The 18,566-nt window shown below is 42.0% G+C and overlaps 1 protein-coding gene across 2 annotated transcripts in view; it reads right to left on the bottom strand.

Moving 5' to 3' along the window:
- Window positions 1-710: 710 nt before the first annotated feature.
- letm2 (leucine zipper-EF-hand containing transmembrane protein 2) overlaps window positions 711-18,566 on the bottom strand; it is a 44,500-nt gene continuing 26,644 nt past the window's right edge. For both annotated transcript variants that reach the window (XM_073057886.1, XM_073057893.1), the window contains 5 exons: window positions 7,794-7,997; window positions 6,816-6,935; window positions 4,660-4,776; window positions 3,220-3,333; window positions 711-1,297 (listed from right to left, as the gene is read on the bottom strand). In XM_073057886.1, coding sequence (XP_072913987.1) covers window positions 1,244-1,297; window positions 3,220-3,333; window positions 4,660-4,776; window positions 6,816-6,935; window positions 7,794-7,997 — 609 coding nt within the window. In that variant the 3' untranslated portion in view covers window positions 711-1,243. The remainder of the gene's footprint in view (window positions 1,298-3,219; window positions 3,334-4,659; window positions 4,777-6,815; window positions 6,936-7,793; window positions 7,998-18,566) is intronic.

The raw sequence follows: 18,566 nt of genomic DNA, 5'->3' as shown, positions 1-18,566 counted from the left end.
AAAATGTGTGGCCACTAGGAGATCCTGCTTTTTCTGGCGGACCAAGCGTAGGTGTTCAGCGAAACGGTCTCCCAGTCTGCGTTGGGTCTCACCAATATATAAAAGGCCACACCGGGAGCACCAGACGCAGTATACCACACCAGCCGACTCACAGGTGAAGTGTCGCCTCACCTGGAAGGACTGTCTGGGGCCCTGAATGGTGGTGAGGGAGGAAGTGTAAGGGCAGGTGTAGCACTTGTTCCGTTTACAAGTGCCAGGAGGGAGATCGGTGGGAAGGGATGGGGGGGACGAGTGGACAAGGGAGTCGCGTAGGGAGCAATCCCTGCGGAAAGCAGAAAGGGGGAGGGAGGCAAAAATGTGCTTGGTAGTGGGATCCCGTTGGAGGTGGCGGAAGTTACGGAGAATTATACGTTGGACCTGGAGGCTGGTGGGGTGTTTAAAAAAGGAAGACATCTCCTTCGTCCTGTTCTCCATCTCCCTCTGGTGCTCCCCCACTTTCTTTCTTTCTCCCGAGGCCTCCCGTCCCATGATCCTTTCCCTTCTCCAGCTCTGTATCACTTTCGCCAATCACCTTTCCAGCTCTTAGCTTCATCCCACCCCCTCCGGTCTTCTCCTATCATTTCGCATTTTCCCCTCCCCCCACTACTTTCAAATCTCTTACTATCCTTCCTTTCAGTTAGCCCTGACGAAGGGTCTCGCGCTTCTCCCTATAGATGCTGCCTGGCCTACTGTGTTCCACCAGCATTTTGGAAGAATATAAATATGTTAGTTTATATGTCATAAAATGATTACATTTTTAAAAATCACACTGTAAATTGTGACATGGATTGTATCCCCCCACTAATGTGTTCTTGTTCGTAAATTCATGAGATGTTCTAGAGGTAATGTTTTTATATTGCACCGTGAACTTTCTATGCATTGTGTAGGTAAGCAGAGTGGGATTATTTTACCTGTCCCAGTTCCAGTGCCATTGCCTTATGAGACAAATCGTTACTTTACAGACATATTATTATTCATGATTACTTTGCCATTTTTCATATTGAACGAAGCTGGATTCTGTTCAGCTGCAGCTTTCACACTGAGGTTTTGTGAGTGATATCCCATTTTAAACAGGAGAGACAGCCATGGAGATATTTCCATCCCTCTTTCTTGATCATTAGTGTTATTGCCCAACTAGAAATAGAGTCCCTTTAACAGTTTCCCCATGGTGTGAAATCCTTGCATCGCCAAGTAACTACATTCATCATGATCCATTCACAGTGGCCTTGGTTTTCTGGGATTCTTTAATCTCTTGACCCTGCAAACAAGAAAAGAAACTTTCAGAGTCTGCACAGCAGCAAGTTTACAAAAGGTTTATGCTGAAGAATTTCTAAAGCTTCACAACTAATCAAGTCTCCCAAACTGACAATGGTGACAAGGGTAAAAGAGAGCATTGTGTTTTAATCTGAACTCCAGGTTCAAAGTTCAAAGTAAATTTATTATCAAAGCATTGTAAATATATGTCACATATATGCTTGCAGGCATTCACAGTAAATACAAAGAAACAAAATAAATCAATGAAAAACTGCACTACAAAGACTGACAAATAACCAATTTGCAAAAGATGACAAATTGTGCAAATACAAATAACAATTAATAAATAAATCATTCATATTGAGAACACAAGTTGTAGAGTCCTTGAAAGTGAGTCCATAGATTGTGGTATCAGTTGTGTTGGGATAAATAAAGTAATCCACTCTGGTTCAGTAGCCCAATCACAAACAAGAGAAAATCTGCAAATGCTGGAAATCCAAGCAACACACACACAAAATGCTGGAGGAACTCAGCAAGCCAGGCACCTTCTATGGATAAGAGTACCGTCGACGTTGCCGGCCGAGATCCATCATCAAGACTGGAAAAAAATGGAGTGTTTCCTCATCTTATTTTCCAGTCCAATGAAGGGTCACAGCCCAAAATGTCAATTGTACTCTTTTCCGTCGATGCTGCCTGGCCTGCTGAGTTCCTCCAGCATTTTGTGTGTGTTTCCTAGTTCAGGAGCCTACTGGTTGAAGGATAATAAACTGTTCTTGAACCTGGTAGTGTGGGACCAAAGGATCCTGTACCTCCTTCCTGTTAGCAGCAGCAAGAAGAGAGTATGGACTGGATGGTGGAGAGCCTTGATAATGGATGCCGCTTTCCTGCCTCAGAGTCCCTTGCAGATGTGCTCAATGGTGTGGAGAACATTACCTGTGATGCACTGGACTATATCCATTGCTTTTTGTAAGTTTTTCCATTCAAGAGCATTGGTGTTTCCATGCCAGGCTGTGATGCAACCAGTCAGTACACTCTCCACCGTGTGTCTATAGAAGTTTGTTACATTTTTAGATGACATGCCAAATGTTTGCAAACTTCTAAAAAAGCAGAGACGCTGTCGTGCTTTCTTTATAACAGCACTTTCATGCTGGATCCAGGATAGATCTGAAATAATAATGCTAAGGAATTTAAAGTTGATGACCTTCTCCAATGCTGATCCCCTGATGAGGACTGAATCATAGACTTCCGGTTTCTCCTCCTGTCGTCAATAATCAATTATTTGGTTTTGCTGACGTTGAGTGAGAGGTTGTTGTTGTGAAACCAGTCAGATTTTCAATCTTCATCCTGTTTGCTGATCTGTCAGCACCTTTGATTCGGCCAACAGTGGTATCGTCAGAAAACTTAAGTATGGCACTGGAGCTGCACTTAGCCTCGCTGTCATAAGTATAAAGCAAGAAGAGCATGGGGCTAAACACACAGCCCTATGGTGCATCTGTGCTGTGGTGATCGTGGAGGAGATGGCGTTGCCAAACTGAACTGATTACAGTCTGCAAGTGAGGAAATTGAGGATGCAAAGAGGTTATCAAGGCTAGGTCAGTTTATCGATTAGTTTTGAGGGGAGCATTGTGCCTATTAAAATATTATATGCACAACTAACTTTAACACAACGACCCAAACTGGAGAAATTGCTTTGTCCTAATTTTACTTGGAGAAGGGAAAGGGACTAGCTTCTGATCTTCCTTTACCTCCCAAGGCCAAACCTCCATCTCACTTCTCCGTGTACTTGTAGTATATGCTGCTGTCCCTTTGAGTAAACTTTAATATGTTGATTTTTATTTAACAATGATTATGTTACCTTTATCACAAAACAAAGTTTAGCAGAAATGGACATTACTTAAAACACGATGTTCGCAGACACATTCATACCTTGGTGTCTTTCAATGTCAGGGGCAGGTCAGATCTGTCTGAGCTTGGTAAAGTTTGTCCTTCAGTAATCTCTTTCGTTGGTGGCTCTTTTTTCAGTGAACTAGTAATTCCCAGCTGGAAGATAAAGATCACAGTAAGTACAAATAATACAGGTCAAGATAACTTTTGTAATTAAATGCTCAGTTACAATGCTCTGCAGAAAATGGAGACAAATTCTCCTTTATATTACTTTTCCCATTTGTCTTTTCCTTTAAAAAGATGAATTTATACTTTCTTTTATAAATTGCTATAGCAGCAAATTGTAAGGATCAGTCTGTCAACAACACGCACAAAATGCTGCAGGAACTCAGCAGGCCAGGCAGTATTTAATGGAAAAGAGCACAGTTGAAGTTTTGGGCTGAGACCCTTCAGCAGGGTTGGAGAAAAACAGATGAGGTGTCAGAGTACGAAGGTGGGGGGGGAGGGGAGGAAGAAACACAAGGTGATAGGTGAAGCTGGTGGGGTGGGTGGGGGAAGGGTGAAGTAAAGAACTGGGTTGACTGGTGAAAGAGATACAGGGCTAGAGAAGGGGAAATCTGATAGAAGAGGACAGAAAGCCATGGAAGAAAGAAGCGGAGAACCAGTGAAAGGTGATGGGCAGATAAGGAGATAAGGTGAGAGGGGGAAATGGGAATAGGGAATGTTGAAGGGAGTGACATTACCAGAAGTTCAAGAAATCAATGCTCATGCTATTAGATCAGAGGCTACCCAGACAGTATACAAGGTGTTGCTCCTCCAACGTGAGTGTGGCCTCATCCCAACAGTAGAGGAGGCCATGGACAGACGTGCCAGAATGGGAATGGGAAGTGGAATTAAAATGGGTGGCCACTGGGAGATCCCGTTTATTTCTGGCCAATGGAGTATAGGAGCTTGGCAAAGTGGTCTCCCAATCTACGTCAGGTCTCACCAATATACAGGAGGCTACACTGGGAGTACCTATACAATAAATGACCCCAACAGACTCACAAGTGTCGCCTCACCTGGAAGGGCTGTTTGGAGTCCTGAATGGTAGTGAGGGAGGAGGTATAGGGGCAGGTGTGGCACTTGTTCCACTTGCAATGGTAAGTGTCAGGAGGGAGATTGGTGGGGAGGGACAAATAGACAAGGGAGCAATCTCTGTGGAAAGCAGAAAGTGGGGGGGTGGGAAAGGTGTGCTTGGTGGTGGGATCCCGTTGGGAGTTTAGATCCAACAAATTTAGATTCAGGTTCAAACAAGTGTGTTAAAAGGTCAAAATGGCTTATTTACCAATCTTTACTATCGCCATGTAATAATGGCATTGTTTTGACACAAGTTGTGTTTCCATCTCGATCATATCTTTATTATCACTAGTCTCATAAGCAATACCAAATTACAGCACATATTGATATTTTGAAAATGAAAGTACATTCAAAGAAATTCACCTGGATTATTGGCTCTTGGTGCACATTAAATTTTGGCTTGGCATCAGTCAGATACATAGCACGAGACAACAACAGCAGTGATGGAGGCACGTTCTCCTTCAGATGCAACTCAAGCCACTGGGGGAGAAACAAGATACTTCATTTCCCTCTCTGAGACAGATAAAACAATTTCATAATAGAGTGAAGGACATTAGCTAAAACAAGGCTTTTGAAAATTCTTCCCCTTTAATGAAATCTAATAAAATTTTCTGGGATTGGTTATTTAAAGGGTTACTCAGCACAATGAAGTGAAGGATTCAGTAATTGATTCAGCTACCGGTTATATTGTTTGCCTTAGTCCATCAGCATAATAACAAGTTAACTCTAGTTGGTCTGCCCTGGTCCAAGAAAGACTGAAAATATTTGAGGTTCAATGAACATCTAAAAAGAGGGCAAAGAGCAAATTTGGCTTTGCATTGTACTAATTAAGATTGAATTAAACTAAGAAGCTGCCCTTTCTCAAAACATCCAGTATATTCTAAGCTTTGCCCTGTCAGAATGTTAAATTAAACAGTGGACGTCCTCAAAAAAACTGCTGGTTGCAAAGTCTGGAAGCTTAAATATATGCTCATGATAATGGTGTACAAACTCTCCAATCCTTTCTCAGATGAACAGATCATCATTTTGTTCAAAGTAATGTAATGTGATGCTGAACAATGGCCTGAATGTATTACAGAGCTGGTCTTCTGTCCTAGCTGTCAGTCTGCAGATGCATTAAGCAGATTGCTCCACTATCCTCTTTACTCACCCTGCACATCAATTCTATACCCTGGGATGGATATGTTTATAACCACCACCAACCAGCTCAAAATAATTTTTAAAAAATAGTCTATACACAATCTGGCAGCTCAAATAAATTGACAACAGACAAGGAGGGTGCGTCCTGGATTTTAACCATAGGACAATTGCACAGAGAGGTCTAGAGATCTAGAAGACTGAAGTTCTTGACAGATCAGCTAAACAGAATACCTAACAAGTAGTTTGGAGGCCCCTCAGGTTTCAGAAAGCTCAAGGAGAGATTTGTAAGATAGGAATAGTAAAGGTAATGGGGAACCTGGAGGCACTAGGGACAGAGATGCTGGGCTAGGGATGTCAATACTGCCTTAAACCAAATTGAGGGCAATGCCTGTCACCAGTATCACAAGGGGTACTGACATCAGATGAGACAGTCTGCTTACCTTCTCAGCAAGGGACTTCCTATCATGAAAGGACTGTTGACAAACCTTGGGTAGTTGGACGGAGATAATCAGAAAGCAGCAACAGAAGTTCCTTGCAAGAGCCTAACTAGTGGTGGTAAGCATGAGGGGTAGATTATTGGGGATGGGCCTGAAGTACACATTCTTAACACTGCTGGCCCAAAGGAACAAACTTCATAGAAAACCTATCCTTGGATATTTTTAAATGCCAGTTTCTCAGGAGATTGGAAAAGCTAGCCAGATGGAAAATGAGAAGTTTGTGGAAACAAAGCCTGAGAGGCTCATTAGAATTTTCAAATAACAAACCTTCCATCCAGGATCAGACTGAACACCTGCTTCTCTCCACACTTCTAATTAAATCCAGAGTCCTGGTTCAGATAATTTTTAAACAACTGACAGCATTCCAATCTACCAGAATTAAAGTTCAGACTCCTATGTCCACACCAAAACAGAAAAAATTGAAAACTCAAAACATGCTAGGCTAATATCAGCTAAGTTTTGGTGATGCTGATACTATTCACTAAAATTCTGTTAAGCACACAAATAACAAAGCTCATGTAAGTTACTCCCCAGTCATAACCAAATTTCCATCACAGTTATTTCTAGGAATACTAACCGCACAATGGAAATGAAAAGAACAGCAGCCAGCGCTGGTGAGGCACCCAGAAAACCAATGTGGAACTGGTCTATCCACTTACTAGCCAGATTCCCTGCTTTTCACCAGAAATCTGAAGGCCTTTACAACTTTGCTAAATGCATATTAAGAGGAAGAAGCATCTTAGCAAAAGACTTCAATTTTCAACATTAAATTGACTTAATATATCACAGAAGGCGTATTTTGTACTTGTTTCATTGGCAGATTGGTGATCAGGTGACATAAATGCTGCAGTATTTGCTCAGTTACTTCTCCACGTTCATCACCTGAATGAGCTGTTCCCTCAGTTGCATTTCTGTCAATCCCAATGATCTCATACCCCTTGCTCTACATGCTGTCTGTAGTTCTGACACAGTCAAAACTTCACAACCTTCTTTGGCAATCATCTGCAAATCAAAAGATACAGTGGTAATTATTGGTAATAGAGCACAAATAACTCATTCACAAAATGCCAAATAGCACATGAATAGCACATGTACATACTATCATCAAATATCTACGGTATCTATCCTAATTTCATTTACCAGCATGGTTGGTAGTCTACACTGTCTTGGCAATTCAAATGTCTGTCCCTCCGCCACCATGACCCCCTCAGGCAGTGCATTCCAGATTGCAATCATCCTCCAGGTGAAATAAGACCCCTGTAAATGTCTTAACTCCTCTCACCTTAAACCTATGCCCACTCTTGAAACTCAGTTCTTTTAAGAATCGTGTTATAAAAACTCAAGTAATTACCTTTGCCACTTTTTTTTAAATCATTTACTTTATTTTCCTACAAGAGGTTTGTGAATACTCAAAGAGGAGAATTTTAAGTAAAACCTTCACAGCCTGAAAATTAACTAGGCATATTAATCCATCACTGTATACACCATTTAGTTGTGAGTCACCAGCGTGAAAATTCTTTTGTTTAAGGCCCACAAGAACCAGGGCACTTCTGAAACAACCTCATGTGACAGTACAGCCTTTGTTGCTTGTGTTGCGGCAATGCAGTGCCAAGTAGGGAAATCGGCAAGTCTAGTCAAAGGTCAGGGAAGCCACAAGGAAGAGAGACCAGACAGGATGAGAGTCAGCTGCTGGCAATGGTAGTTAATATCATCAACAGTCAGCAGCATTGGCTGATCAGGATGGCCAAGTATGATGACACTTCTTAGGGCATATCAAATAGTTCGGAAATTGCTGTTACAAAGCAACCTGTGGTGATTTTGTTATGATGATTAAGAATAATGGGGACAGTTTGTTCTTACTTCATCATCTGCTTTTATGGATCTTAACTCCATCTGCAGCTGGAAACGAAGCAAGTTGTTTGTACCAATGGGCTGTAATTCCAAAAGCCTACACAGTGCTACCAGTTGAGGACGGCTGAGATGCTCCAGGGTCAATTCAGCTTCAAAGAGTTTGGAGAAACGCACTATGTCCTTTGTACTTGGATGTTCCCCTGAATGACGCACCTTCAGAGAAGCAGAAAACAATTATGATTACAATCACAGCATCACACTTTTTCTATTCCCTTTTATAAAATGACATTAATTCAAAGTCTACGCTAAACAAAATGCAGAATCAATTTAAAACACAGTATAAGCAAAGTGTTTTCCCCAATGCCTCTAAATTGAATTATTCTCAAATTCAAATATAACTATCTTTAAATCACAAGCTCATGCTGTATTTCTCATTACCCCCAAGGTGTAATTTTAAATTTAAGTACAAAGATCTTGTATTGCAGTTTTCTTTAATTCACACAAATTTTAAATTTTTGCTCTTTTCCAGAACAAAACATCTTTTGATGTTATCTGAAATGTTTCAAAGCTGGCTTGTGTGGGACAGTGAGGAGAAGATGGGGCTCAGTAGATGACAGAACTATTTTTAAAGTAAGAAGCACATTAATCTATACAAATACCTAATATTTTAAACTAAAATGTTTGATATATTATAAATGGCATGCTTCTACAAAAAAAACCTGTTGCTGCTTGAGAGGGCAGCCATGGAGTTTGCCACCCTATGCTGTAAAATTCCACGTTTCACATCAACTAGAGTTGAAGCACCCGTGGTCTTAAAACCACTGCCAAGATGCTATAATAAAAATTACAATAAAGATATCATGAAACAGATTGTATATTTTCTAAAACAGCAGCTACAACAAGTAGCTTCATGATTATAGTTCTAGGGGGTGATGCTTTCATAATACAAGAATGAAACCAATAAAATTTAGGTCCCCACCAATACCTTCACAAGAAGCTTTGGTACACTTTCTTTAGTACAATAAATAAGAACAACCTGACAAATGAAATTATTTTGTGGTGTGTGAAATGGCAAGTTTAAAAGTACAGAATTATATGGCAGGCAGTAATACATACAGCTATTTAAGTGCATCTGTTTGTAAAGCAGTACATCCTTTTAAGAACAACATGTCTAACATGTTTAAGGTCTAATGTCTAATACTTTCCAAAAATACTTAATGGAAATGGTTTGTTAAAATGTTCCTTAATAAATATTGATGACTAGATTTATCTGTTTAGAGAGATCCTGATGTCTCACCACTGCATCAGTTATGTATAATCTCCTATCCTATTCTGTCCTTAAGATTTTTTCTGTGTGCTGTTATTTTGCTGTGTGCTGTGTGCTGTGTTAAGAATTTCCTGATATTCATCTCAAAATGGATCTTCTTTAACTTGAAAGTTGAGTTGCCATATCTTTCATGAGTATAAATTGATGTTCTGTATTAACTGTTTCTATACAGCCTGAAGCACTTTGTCACTCTGCCTTCTTTCTTGGCTGAAGAACCCTAGACTTCAGGATGTTATACACATCCTGAAATCCATATTCTTAAGATACAAGATTATTTAAAAACATGCTGAAATGTGACACATGCATTAACAACTAACACAGCCAAGGATGTGGGGGCAGCCTGTAACTGTTACCTCACATTCCGGCATCAATATAGTGTGCTCTAAATGCTCAGCGGACAAAAACTGAACACAACAAGTGACAAAACAGCAGCAAATCAAGCCCCATTCCTCCTTCCCATCTACCCATCCATATGCACAGTATTCCAAACCTGTGACAGGCCACCTTCAGCCTCCCGTATCCAGTGGACTCAGACTCAGACACTGGCCCCTTGACTTCACCAGTGGACTTGCAGTGATTTGTGGCTCCAGACATCGGGCCTCGATTCCTGGACAATCAAGCAACTTTCAATATTGACCGAAAGACTCACCCATCACCAAACAGTAGGCCTTAAACTCCAGCCTCGTTAATGATAGGAGGCCAAACGCTAGGCCTCAAACTCCAATCTCACCAATCCGCATACTTGGGGGACCACCAGCCACTGTTCCTCCCGCCTGCACAGAATTCCAATTCCAGAACATGTGGATGACTTGCTAGTCTTCATCCTACTACGGATGTCCTACACCCACATCCTAAAGATTTGTCTGTCAACAATTTTCCATTCCATTTCCAATGCTTGTATGTCAGAGTTCATAGTTGGAAAAAGGCCCTTTGGCCCATACTTGTCCATGCTGACTAAAATATATATTCAAGTTAATCCCATTTACTAGCACTTGGCCATATCCATTTAAACTCATCATATACCTGTCCATATACTTCTTAAATGTATCTTCCTTATCCACATCCTATGGCACTGGTTCCATACATCTGCCACCTGCTGTGAAAAAAATTGCCCTTCAGGTTCTTATTTAACTTTTCATCTCTAATCTTAAAACTATGTCCTCTAGCTTTCAATTCCTCAGCTCTGGATAAAAGATTGCTCACCCTTTCAATACCCCTCAGTTTCCTATGCTCTAAAGAGCAAAGGCTCAGCCTGTCTAACCTCTCCCTATACCTCAGTCATGAGTACTGACACGATCCTTATAAACCTTCCTTGCACTCTTCCCAATTTAATCACATCTTTCCTAAAACAGGTGACCAAAACTGAACATAACACTCCAAGTGTGACCCCACCAATGTCTTGTACAATGACAATGTGCCTTTCTAACTTTTATATCCGATGCCCTTATTAATGCCAGCATGCCAAGTCTTTTTCACAACCCTATCCACCTGTAACTACATTTTAAGGGAACTATGCACCTGTACTCCAAGGTCCTCTGTTCTATAACACCATCCAGTACCTTCCATTCAATGTCAAAGTCCTACCTTGATTTGTCCTTCCAAATGTAACACTTTGCACTTAACTGAATCAAGCTCCATTTGCCATACCTTGGGCCAACTATCTTATTGACCAAGATTACATTGCAATTCTTGCAACTCCTCCTCACTGTCTACAGCTCCAACTATTTTAGAGCCATCTGCAAACATAGTAACTGTTCTTTGTATATTCCCATCCAAGTCATTAATATTAATGACAATTAACATGTATGTCTCCTATTTTGTGATACGATGCTTGGTGCAGCATCTATGGGGCAGTGACCAGAACTCTATAACATTTGAGACCATCATCTGTTCTGACTTGCATTCCACTATTCTGGTCATGCAGTTAGCACATTTCACCTGCTGACTGCTGCTCTATAGTGTTTAGATATGTCAGAATAAAACTTAAGGATTGATTATTGCCTCAAAATGACAGGAAAGAAAGGATAACAGTGGAGCTATTTTTCCCGCAAGAGGATTTGCAGTGGTACTGTTCAACAGTTAACCTCAAGTTCATTACATCTTATAATTTTTATGAATGACCCAGGAGGAGGAAGATTTTTAGCAATAGGGTGCAGCCAGATTTTTATACTGAATTTATTAAAATGTCTTTTTTTTGGGCTTCCCATTACCATATTCATGAAGTATCATCTTTGGCGACATAAAATTTCAACCACTGTTGTTTTATTCACTAACTTACTTTGTCCAAAGTATTCGGAACTTTCTAAATTACCTTTCTGATTCCACCATACCTCTAGCTTGGTATCATCTGCAAATGTGACCACTTTACAATGAGTTTCTGAATCCAGATTTTTTTGGGGTAAACAGAAACAGAATTCCCAGCACTGAGCATCAGGGCTACAATTCTCACTACCTGCCCCTTTAGCCACTGTGAATAAACTCCTTCAAAGATTTGGAAGTCTGGTTGATCGCCGAGCTTGGTAAAATGATTGCAGACATTTCAGCTCCAATTGAGAAGCCATCATCAGTTGAGGGGGTTGTCTCCTCAGAATGCCGGCTAATATACTCCTTTGGGGTCCGAATGGATATTAATTAGACATCATGATCAAAGGTTTCTTGTTTACTAATCTTCAAATTGGTTCTTATTTGTCCTAAAGCAGGGTTTATCTTAATTTCTAATGCTTTGACTTAAACACACAGTTGTATGAAATTTGGTCATGGGTTCTTTGAAAGTGAAAATAACGATGTTGCACATTCATATACCCACTAAAACAAATAAATTGATAAGCTTTGTAGTAGTAGTTTATACACTAGAATTAAATATTCAAGAATTTGTTGGGGAAAAAAATTACAAGGAATTTGACAAGAAAAAATTCTGTAGATGCTGGAAATCAGAATCAGATTTAATATCAGACATATGTCATGAAATTTGTTTTGCTGCAGCAAACAGTGCAACAAAAATACTATTAATTACAATAAGAAACATAGGCATTAAAATAAATTAAATAAGTAATGCAAAAATAAAGCAAAAATAGTGAGGTAATGATCACGGGTGAGGTAGTGATTCATTGTCCATGCAGAAACCTGATGGTGGAGGGGAAGAAGTTATTCCTAAAACATTGAGTGTGTTTCTTCAGGCTCTTGTACCTCCCCCTCTGATAACAGTAGTAAGAAGAGAGCATGTCTTGGGTGACAGAGGTCCTTAATGATAGATACCACCCTTCTGAGGTATCGAATTTTGAAGATGCTTTTGCTGATAGGCAGAGCTTGAAACTCTCTGCAGCTTTTTTCTGATCCTCTTCAGTGGCCTCTCAATACCAGACAGTGATACAAGTTAGAATGCTCTCCACTGTACACCTGTATAAATTTGCTAGAGTCTTTGCTAGTCTTTGCTAGACTTACAGGAGGGACGTGGATCTGCTAGTTGAGTGCAAGGCTGTTTTTGCAGCAACACTCAACTAGCAGATCCACATCCCTCTTGTAAGTCATCTCATCACCATTTGAGATTCTGCCAACAACAGTTGTGTCACTAGCAAATTTATATATGGCTTTTGAGCTGTGCTTAGCCACACAGTCATAAGTGTAGAGAGTAGAGCAACAGACTACGCATAGAGGTTGGCTATCAGCAAGGAGGAGATGTTGTTTCCAAACCACATTGACTGCTGTCTCCTAACAAGGAAGTCAAGGGCTTGCAGAGAGAAAAGAGGCACAGGTTTGAAACTTACTGATTAGTTCTGAGGGGTTGATAGTGTTGAACATAATCAATAAATAGCAGCCTGGCATAGGTATTGCTTTTGTCCAGGTGGTCCAAAGCCGAGTGGAGAGTCAGTAAGATTGTACCTATCCATCGTAGACCTGTTGTGGCAGTAGGTAAAATGCAGTGGGTCTAGGTCCTTGTTTACACAGGAGTTAATTCTGGTCATGACCAACCTCTCAAAGCACCCCATCACTGTAGATGTGAATGCAACTGGGTGATTGTCGCTGAGGCAGCTCACCCTGTTCTTCTTGGGCATTGGTTCTCTTCTTCAGTAAATTTACAAACTGCTAGAGGAACTCAGCAAGTCAGGCAGCATCTCTGGAGGGGAATAAACAGATTCAGGCCAAGACCCTTCATCAGCATTGGAATGGAAGGGGGCAGATGCCATCTCTACTGACAGAATATCTAATGACATAACTTATAAAACTATCTTAACTCTCAGTTATCTAGACTATACCTCTTCCCACCCTGTCTCCTGTAAAAATGGTATTCCTTCCCTCAATTCCTCCACCTCTGTCACATTTGTTCTTAGAATGTAACTTGCCATTTTAGAACATCTGAGATGTACTCTTTTTTTCATTAAAAAAACTGGATTTTTCTTTCACCACCATTGATGCTGCCCTTACCTGCATCTCCTTAATTTCCTGCACATCTGCCCTCAGCCATCTTCTTACCACCACAACATGGACAGGTTTCCCCTTGTCCTTACCTACCATCCCATGAGCCTCCATATCCAGCACAACCTTCTGTCATGAAGATCCTACCATTAAGCACATCTTTCCTCACCAACCCCCCCCCCCACCCCCGCCACCTCCACTTTCCCTAGGAATCGCTGTCTTTGAATTTTTTGTTCACTTATCCCTCCCTACTGATCTCCCTCCTGCCACTTATCCCTACCAGTGTGACAGGTGCTACACCACCTCCCTCACCACTACTCAGGACCCTAAAAAGTCCTCTTACTATCTCTCTATCCTCTTACTATCTATCCTTTCAGTTAGTCCTGACGAAGGGTCTCGGCCCGAAACGTCAACAGTGCTGGCTGGCCTGCTGTGTTCCACCAGCATTTTGTGTGTGTTGCTTGAATTTCCAGCATCTGCAGATTTCCTCGTGTTTGCCCTAAAAAGTCCTACTAGGTGAGGAAACACCTCACCTGCAAGTCCTTCAGGGATCATCTATTGTATCTAGAGTGGCCTCCTCTACATCGGTGAATTCTGAGGCAGATTGAGCGACCGATTCATCAAGCACTTTCAATCTGTCTGATGCAAAAGACAGGATCTACCATGGCACCCATTTGAATTCAACTTCCCACTCCCATTCTAACATGTTTGTCTGTGCCTTCCTCTACTGCCACAATCAGGCCAAACTCAGGTTGGGGAAGCATCACCTCAAATTCCGTCTGGGTAGTTTCCAACCTGATGGGATGAATATTGATTTCTCTAACTTCTGATAACTGTTCCCTCCTCTCTTTTGTCATTCCTATTTATGGCTATCCTCTTACCCCTTCTTTCTCACCTGCCCATCACCTCTCTCTGGTTCTCCTCTTACTTCCCTTTATTCCATGGTCCACTGTCCTCACCTATAAGATTCCTCCTTCTTCAGACCTTTATCTTTTACGCCTATCACCTCTCAACTTCTTCATCATCCCCTCCCCCACCATAGCAAATACAGATATTGTACATGAAATCTGAAAAAACAGCTACAACCTGTTTAGTTTATTATGTTTTGCAAAAGTTCTTTAGAAATCCAGTGCTTCAGTGATAAACAACAATCTATCAGACTAATGTTAAATTTATACTGAATCCAATGAGCTTTAAGACAAAATTTTCAACAAGGCAGCGAGGATTAAAAAAAGTTGTGTTTTTTTTCCAAATCAGCATTCAAATTGTTTGGCTTTTTCAAGATCCCTATGAAATATACAATTTCCAAGATTAGGATAAATAAATCCATTTCATCTGCATATAGAAGACATAAAATGTGACAATATAATTGATTTGTGAAGATAGTCACTGGAGCTTCAGAAACATGGATTTGAAGCACAGGTTTGATGAAGTATGGTTAACAGGATGATGTAGGAGTGAGGCCTTCAGAATTATTTATCCTGAAGATTATCTGCGGGAAGGTGAGTTCTGTACAAGCAGGACCAAAGTACCTGAATTGAAACAGGAGCGGTTATCTTAGTAAGGAGGCTTGCTTCCAGTTTTGGGGAGAGTTTAAACAAATTTGGCAACATTATGGGCACAGAGTTGATATACAGTTGAGGATGGCAGAATGAGGTATAGAAGGAATAAAAAAGGTAAAGTCTAGTTAGCTGAGTAGACAAATGCGTCTTCATGCATATGGGAGGAATGTGTCTATTTTATTGCAAGCCCAACGCGAAAGGCAAGTGAACAAAACAGTGTTGAACAGCACAGGGAAATGTAATTTTACAATCACATACACATAGTTGAAGGAAGAGCAGGACCAGTAATACAACATTCTGGAATGATAGGGAAGAAATTAAAGGGGGAGGGCTGGTTGTAATATTAAGGAGACCATCACAGCAGTAATGGGGGAGGTTGCCTCGAGGAAACTTCAAATGAGGCGTATGGATGGAGCTTAAAAATTAAAAAGGGCAATCACTGGTTGCAGTTATACTCCAGGCATCCCAAAAATCAGAAGAGAAAGGAGGATACACAGCAAATCACAGAGAGGTATACAGCAATAGGCTTATGGTAGTAGGATATTTCAACTTCCCAAATTTAACTGAGATCACATTATGTGATTACCTGGGTGTCATTGTACACCAGTCATTGAAGGTGGGCATGCAGGTACAGCAGGCGGTGAAAAAGGCAAATGGTATGTTGGCATTCATAGCAAAAGGATTTGAGTACAGGAGCAAGGAGGTTCTACTGCAGTTGTACAAGGCCTTGGTGAGACCGCACCTAGAATACTGTGTGCAGTTTTGGTCCCCTAATCTGAGGAAAGACATTCTTGCCATACAGGGAGTACAGAGAAGGTTCACCAGATTGATTCCTGGGATGGCAGGACTTTCATAAGAAGAAAGACTGGATCGATTAGGCCTATACTCACTGGAATTTAGAAGATTGAGGGGGGATCTTATTGAAACGTATAAAATTCTAAAGGGATTGGACAGGCTAGATGCAGGAAGATTGTTTCCAATGTTGGGGAAGTCCTTTAGGACCGAGATGAGGAAAAACTTCTTCACACAGAGAGTGGTGAATCTGTGGAATTCTCTGCCACAGGAAACAGTTGAGGCCAGTTCATTGGCTATATTTAAGAGGAAGTTAGCTATGGCCCTTGTGGCTAAAGGGATCGGGGGTATGGAGAGGAAGCAGGTACAAGGTTCTGAGTTGGATGATCAGCCATGATCATACTGAATGGTGGTGCAGGCTCGAAGGGCCGAATGGGCTACTCCTGCACCTATTTTCTATGTTTCTATGTAAGTCTACCTGCTCTGGATCTCTTTATTGCCAACTGCCGATGGGACATCAACCGTCTCGACTTCACCACACCTTGTTCCAATTCCAACCTCACTCCTTCCGAATGCTCTGTGCTCCACTCCCTCTGCACCAATCTTAACCTTACTATAAAACCCGCTGATAAGGGGGGTGCTGTTGTAGTCTGGCATACTGACCTCTACCTTGCCGAGGCACAGCAACAACTCGCTGATACCTCCTCTGATCTACTCCTCGATCATGACCCCACTAAGAAGCACCAGGCCATTGTCTCCCACACCATCACCGACCTTATCAGCTCTGGGGATCTCCCATCCACTGCCACCAACCTCATAGTTCCCACACCCTGCACTTCCCATTTCTACCTCCTACCTAAGATCCACAAACCTGCCTGTCCAGGTAGACCTATTGTCTCAGCTTGCTCCTGCCCCACTGAACTCATTTCTGCATACCTTGACAATGTTTTATCCCCACTTGTTCAATCCCTTCCCACCTATGTTCATGACACTTCTCATGCTCTGAATTTTTTCAATGATTTTAAGTTCCCTGGCCCCCACCACCTTATTTTCACTATGGACGTCCAGTCCCTATATACCTCCATCCCCCACCAGGAAGGTGTCAAAGCTCTCTGCTTCTTTTTGGATTCCAGACCTAACCAGTTCCCCTCTACCACCACTCTCATCCATCTAGCAGAATTAGTTCTTACTCTTAATAATTTCTCCTTTGGCTCCTCCCACTTTCTCCAAACTAAGGGTTTAGCCATGGGCCATGTAGTATGGTCACAGCTATGCCTGCCTTTTTGCTGGCTTTGTGGAACAGTTTATGTTCCAATCCTATGCTGGTATCCGTCCCCCACTTCTCCTTCACTACATCGATGACTGCATTGGCGCTGCTTCCTGCACGCCTTCTGAGCTTTGCCTCCAACTTTCACCCTGCCCTCAAATTTACCTGGTCCATTTCTGACACCTCCTTCTCCTTTCTTGATCTTTCTGTCTCTATCTCTGGAGATAGCTTATCTACTGATGTCTACTATAAGCCTACGGACTCTCACAACTACCTGGACTATTCCTCTTCCCACCCTGTCTCTTGGAAAAATGCCATCCTCTTCTCACAATTCCTCCGTCTCCGCCGCATCTGCTCTCAGGATGAGGCTTTTCATTCCAGGATGAAGGAGATGTCTTCCTTTTTTAAAGACAGGGGCTTCCCTTCCTCCATCATCAACTCTGCTCTCAAACGCATCTCTCCCATTTCACACACATCTGCTCTCACCCCATCCTCCCGCCACCCCACTAGGGATAGGGTTCCCTTTGTCCTCACTTACCACCTCACCAGCCTCCGGGTCCAACATATAATTCCCCGTAACTTCCGCCACCTCCAATGGGATCCCACCACCAAGCTCATCTTTCCCTCCCCCACCTTTCTGCTTTCTGCAAGGATCACTCCCTACGTGACTCCCTTGTCCATTCATCCCCCCAGTCCTTTTCCACCGATCTCCCTCCCGGCAATTATCCTTGTAAGCAGAACAAGTGCTACACCTACCCTTACACTTCCTCCCTCACCACCATTCAGGGCCCCAGACAGTCCTTCCAAGTGAGGTGACACTTCACCTGTGAGTCGGCTGGTGTGGTATACTGCGTCCGGTGCTCCTGGTGTGGCCTTCTATATATAGGTGAAACCAGACTCAGACTGTGAGACCATTTTGCTGAACACCTACGCTCTGTCCGCCAGAGAAAGAAGGATCTCCCAGCGGCCACACATTTTAGTTCCACGTCCCATTCCCATTCTGATATGTCAATCCATGGCCTCCTCTACTGTCAAGATGAAGCCACATTCAAGTTGGAGGAACAACTCCTTATATTCCGTCTAGGTAGCCTCCAATCTGATGGCATAAACATTGATTTCTCTAACTTCTGTTAATGCCCCTCCTCCCCTTCTTACCCCATCCCTTATTTATTTATTATTCCCCCCTCTTTTTTCTCTCTCTGTCCCTCTCACAATCACTCCTTGCCTGCTCTTCATCTTCCTCTGATGCTCCCCTTCCCCTTTCTTTCTTCCTAGGCCTCCTGCTCCATGATCCTCTCCCTTCTCCAGCTCTGTATCCCTTTTGCCAATCAACTTTCCAGCTCTTAGCTTCATCCCTCCCCCTCCTGTCTTCTCCTATCATTTCAGATCTCTCCCTCCACCGCCCACTTTCAAATTTCTTA

This window comes from Hemitrygon akajei, chromosome 1, assembly GCF_048418815.1.
Source record: "Hemitrygon akajei chromosome 1, sHemAka1.3, whole genome shotgun sequence".
NCBI classification, from domain to species: Eukaryota; Metazoa; Chordata; class Chondrichthyes; order Myliobatiformes; family Dasyatidae; genus Hemitrygon; species Hemitrygon akajei.
The sequence above is the reverse complement of the archived record's forward strand: the minus strand, read 5'-3'. Positions and strand labels throughout refer to the sequence as shown.